This window comes from Exophiala bonariae, assembly GCF_035927105.1.
Source record: "Exophiala bonariae strain CCFEE 5792 chromosome Unknown scaffold_84, whole genome shotgun sequence".
Lineage (NCBI taxonomy): Eukaryota > Fungi > Ascomycota > Eurotiomycetes > Chaetothyriales > Herpotrichiellaceae > Exophiala > Exophiala bonariae.
This window is the reverse complement of record NW_027042559.1, coordinates 6,861-12,243: the sequence shown is the minus strand read 5'-3', so window position 1 is coordinate 12,243 and position 5,383 is coordinate 6,861. Positions and strand designations below refer to the sequence as shown.

The 5,383-nt window shown below is 47.9% G+C and overlaps 1 protein-coding gene across 1 annotated transcript; it reads left to right on the top strand.

The window, feature by feature from the left end:
• Positions 1–348: 348 nt before the first annotated feature.
• On the top strand, positions 349–2,327 carry LTR84_012814 (uncharacterized protein; the record flags this gene model as incomplete). The annotated part of the gene is made up of 2 exons (XM_064856328.1): positions 349–356; positions 485–2,327. The coding sequence occupies 2 exons, from the start codon at positions 349–351 to the stop codon at positions 2,325–2,327; spliced, it is 1,851 nt and encodes a 616-aa protein (XP_064699733.1).
• Positions 2,328–5,383: the final 3,056 nt, after the last annotated feature.

Here is a 5,383-nt window from a genome sequence, read left to right as displayed (position 1 = left end):
CCGCTCACTCATATGGTTCAAAGTACGCCAATCATACCCTCAAATTCGCGCTTAGAGGTATGGAATCGTCCAAATCTAGTGCTTGCGTGCTCCCAGCGCTAGAATCACCCAACTGCACTTCTCCGTATGTCAATCTCGACCATGGTTCTCCCTCTAGTTCCAACGCCACGCCATCTCCACTCAAGCGCAAGCTTTGGCATGAAGCAAACCAAATTTTCAGCTTGAATGAGAAAGTAACTTTCACCAAGACTGGGAAGCTGTGGAAACGGCTGGAAAAGGCATGCGACCCTTGTCACGAGAAGAAGGTGACTACATTGGCTCTGATATATCAAGACTAATCCTGACCAGATGCCTAGGTGAAATGTCAGCTGCGCTTGCCCAAGTGTGTGCACTGCCAAAAATGTGGCTACGAATGTAATGCTGAGTTGATGTAAGTAGCCACAGGCTGCCAATGTTTGGCGACGGTCTGGCTAACCGGTAAAAGATTGCGGCCTGAACCGGCGAGCACAAGTCTCCAATCATCTGACCAACCTCCAACCCTTATAGGGATAACTGACATAGCAGGGTCTTCAGGCCAGCCGAATGTGCCAAAGCAAGTTGCCGACGAGCACTTTCCAGACTCTGAGTTTTCAATATCGTCAATGAAGGCCATCAAGAGACTAAGAAACGAAATCCCGACCAACGGTGAAGCTGTACTGATTGAAACGTTTGAGCAATCACCACGAACGAAGACGATGGATTCCTCTGCACCAATCATATCTCAAATTGCAATCGTCGAGGATGCAGCCCCGATGCAGTCAGGAACCACCTCACAAGCTCCCTTCACGGCCGCATTGTCCACCAATCTCACTTTCTCCTTGCAAGCGGATCCATATGAAATCAACCCACGGGTGACACTAAACTGCGTAGGGAAGTTCTTTACCTTCGTTGACAGACAAGCTTCTGCGGCGATACCTAACGCTATGTTTGTACGATGGTTGAAAATGTGCAAGGATAAATCTCAGCCAGATAAGATGATGATCTACTCGATCCTGGCCTTGGGGTCCATTTTTGCCGATGCCTCGACTTCCCGTACTTATACCTCAGCCTTCTCGACGATCGTACAAGAAGGGCTCACGCTATGTGGTGAAGAACCCACATTCCAGTTGGCTATGACATACCTTCTATCAACACTGCTGTCTATCTCAACAGGAGAGTATAACACAGCATGGAACTGTTGTGGTTCGGCAATACGCACACTCTTTGCCCTCCAATTCAACACGGAAGCTGGCATTTGGACCAGATCGAAAAGTGGATCATGGGAAGCTCAACTCGATACTTACACTCTAATTGAATGCCGACGGAGTCTGACATGGGCTGCCTTTATCATCGAATGCTTGAATGGATGCTACTCGACCCCGTTTTTGACCGTTGCGTGGTCGGAGTATGACCTTTACCTACCTGGTACTAAGACTCCTTTTCGGTTCGGTGACCATGTCGATCCTACAACACTTGCGCCCCCAGAATATCTGAGCGACAATGCAATATGTGGCGGCGCTCATGGACATTCACCGTCCTTTGTCCATCTGATACATCTCGCAACAACGTTTCATGAAGTCGCAAGTTTTACTCACCAACAGAAATACCGTGCAGCTTCAGGGGACCAGAAGTCTTCGGAGTCCTTTCACAGCGAAATCCACAAGCGCTTGCACATGTGGAGAGGGTCCCTGCATAAATGGCGGGAACAAGGGGACACCAGGATGATGTTTTTCGACATGGAGATATTGTACCATTGCATCAATCTTCACTTGAATCGCTACGTGCACCATGCTGCACTGAATTCCAAGGAGGTGGGAACACGCGTGAAAGCCGCTTTGTCCCATGCTTATGACATCTTAGAGCTTGTGCAGCATCTGAATAGCGACGAGACGATGAGAAACTCATTTCTCGAATTCAGGCTCACAAGTGCTTGCATCGAGTATGCGACAACTACCGCCTTAGATACTGTTACGGTGGCAGGGAGATTCGACGATCTGATCAGCACTACGAGTAAGATTATGTCCCTGATTGCGAGTGGCCTCGAACTTCTCGACGATCTAGCTCGGTTCTCTCATAGTGCCAAACGACAAAGAGACATGGTTAAGAAACGGCTGACGGCCATGTTGGGGTTGATCACACGAAGATCTTCGGATGGGCGAAAAGCATTCTATTTCAAAGACCCATTGCTGTCGCGCTATGGAATGGAACAGGATGTCATTTATGGCGTAACCAAGACACTGTACTTCCAGGTTCTGGGTCCTCAGGAAAAACTCACCGGTGTTGATTTCTACGAGTTAAAGAATGCTTGATAGAATGGGAGGCTCAATCACAACCCTAGAGAGTTCTTAGTGGCCTGGGAAATTTAGGTGTAAAGGGGTGTCGCAACATCAAATAAGGAGACCAGCAAAGGAATATTGGTCGCACAAGTTTGAAGTACATAAAATCCTATGGAGTAACCACTGACTACCAAACAAGTCCTCCAGATCGCGAAGAACAGAAGGACGATGAACACTTTTGGTATTCTCAAGACGATTCCTGGCCACAGTCAAACAGTCATGCCTCTGACTCGCAGGGCCCGCACTGGAACTTTGATAGGTAAATGGTAGCATAACCCTGCGAACGGGGTTGAAGCTTTCTAGTAGAAGAGGACAGCCAGATTTCTACGTATAGAGTCGGAGTTCCAGGCACCAAGACTCCCAGTCGGTATTTAATCACTGACACTCCGAAGCGTGGAGATCGTTTTGCGATTAAAATAGACCTAAAGCTCTGCTTTCTGAAGTTATGATTGCCTCGCCCAGATATTTGCAAGTCGATAGGTTCTAGCCCGTGCTTGCCGTAGCATGTTCCATATTTGGCTTGGTTGAACTGAGCGTACTAGTAGGTGCGGTGAGTTTGCCATCGGCTGCAGCCTGCTGATGGAAAGTGACGCCATGTCTCCGCTCGGTGCTGGCTTCCCTACAAACCAGAACCACTGTGATACTGCTGTTGCTCAACCAGCATCGGTGGCGGCTACCCTATGAATGCGTGGGCGGTAGGATAAAATATCCATCCGTAAAGCTTATTCACCGCTAGCAGAGTGGAACCGACAAGCAATGACCATTCTAGCTTGCATTATAATTGGGTAAGGAGTTGCTCTAAGTGGGAAGCCATTTAGGCGAGAAATGCGGCAGGACGTTGTCTTGACTTCCACTTCGTACCTTACTTTGCTCTCGAAGACAAAGGATGCTGCGTCCAGAAAGCGTGCTTAGAAGCCATGACATTGCAAGGGAAAGAGGTAACAACGAGGAGATTGTTTAAACAATGGAATACAACGAGGCCAACGGCGATTGGACCTTGACTCACCATCAAGCCTGGACGACGGAACGATCGAACTCCAATGAACATGCTAATCCACATCCTTAAATCACCAACCTCCACTGACAGATACATAGCTAGACTTTAGCTTAGTCTTTCCTTTTGGTTTCGAACCAAACTGGTCAATCGCGCAAAGCGGAGATCTTTTCGCCATTGGCAAAACCAGTGAGTCCACGAAACGAAACGAAACAAGACCTGCTCCAGAGACGACAGAGAAGAATACTCCCAAATTATATATCATATATGAGCACCGCTGTCCATTCTACCATCTGCTTCATCTCCTTCCGAGATGCGAGAAGTAATCCTTGTCAAAATCTGCATCTGAAGAGGGCTTGGCAACTCTACTGAGCCATCCATCGTGAAGTCAGTCTCATCATAAGCCTTCTCGACCACAGCACTGGCTCGACGTTCATTCCGAACATAGGCGGCGGCTTGTGACATATCTACCCCTGAGCGTATTATACGAACGAGTTCATCAACAGCACTCCAGGTCCCAGCCTTGATGGTAGCAATGATTCCTCCTAGAAGCTCACTATTTCTTTCTAGCTTTAGCTGTGTTTCTATGAGTTCTTGGCGTAGTTGTTGGGCCGCGAATTTTCGACGTTGATCCAATTCTAGATTATATGCACAGGGAGTTCCTTTTTCTGCACATGCCCTACAAGGAGCGTCACCAGAGCACTGATCGTGTCAGTCATATCTTGCAATCATAAGGACGGAATCCTACTCTTGATTTCCGCTGTTTGCAGGAACCGCACGCGGTTGTAATTTTCTTTGTCGGAACGGATGAAGTAGGTAACAGTGGGAGCGATTTATGAAGAATGGGCAATGCTGCTAGAGGCCGAGCCATGGGGCAAGTCGAAACAACCATATATGAGTGGGCTATGGCGATAACCTAGAGCTCTGCTAGACAATTGACCATCCCACATATTATCGATACTGCGAAAGTGAGGCAACAGAGGGATGCGGATGTAGTTCAATTAACATGGCAGTCTCATCGTAAGTTTCTCCTAGGCTAGGATGGAAATAAGACCGAAAAGACTATGGGTGGGTGCAAAAACTACCAGGTTCTGCTTGCTATGTCCACAGTTACGGGTATCATCTCAGGCCGGCCAAAGCAACGTCTGTCTCGAAACCTAATTTACGTTAAAGTGCTGGGCCAAACAAGAGCCTGCCTTATGATTTCAGTGATTTCAGGTTACACATCAGTGGACCATTCTACCTGGTCACCACTTTGAGCAGTATTAACATTATAGCCCAACACCGAAAACAGGAAAGTTATCCAGGGGTTAGGCATCGCGTAACGGAATTGAATATTTTTTGACCCAGTGGCGCGGAGAAGGTTTCCGCACCACTCGATCGATCACATAGAATGGGAATCCAATCGATCCGGTGTACAGGATCTGAAATTTGGTCAAGTCTTGGCAGGCGTCAGCCGTCATGTGAGGTCTCGAAACTGTCTTCATATCACATCAGCAGCCAAGAACAACGACCACGACATGGTGCGGCGTCCCCATGCGCTCCACGACCGAGAAATTAACATTGAGATGCTAATAATGCGGTTGTTAATAGGTATGGAAAAAAAAGTGTAGCGTGATTTGGAATGGAAGAGTGATGGTCGGATAATTTGGGAGCGAATTGTTCTAGCGTGCTGACGACGTGAAATGAGGATGGACAAGCAGTTGCGCCAGGTAACTGAATATTACAGGGGATATCCTGCATTGTTGACATGGTTGAGAGGAAGGTGGAAGGGTGTCACAACGGAACGTAGCTTTTAACCGAGCAGGGATGGAAAAGGTTTCCGGACACTCCAACCTCCCAGAAGACTAGAACTGGCAGTGGCACTCTGCTGATTTCTTGCACAAAAAACTTCGTCAATCCTTCTCGCTGAATCTGAAGGCCCTGAAACATTAAAAGCCGACAAGAAAGCCACACGCATGTGAACTTACCCGATGACGAGTCATCGAGCCCAAGGCAATGGGGCATGATGCACTCACTTTGCTGTTCGGATAGT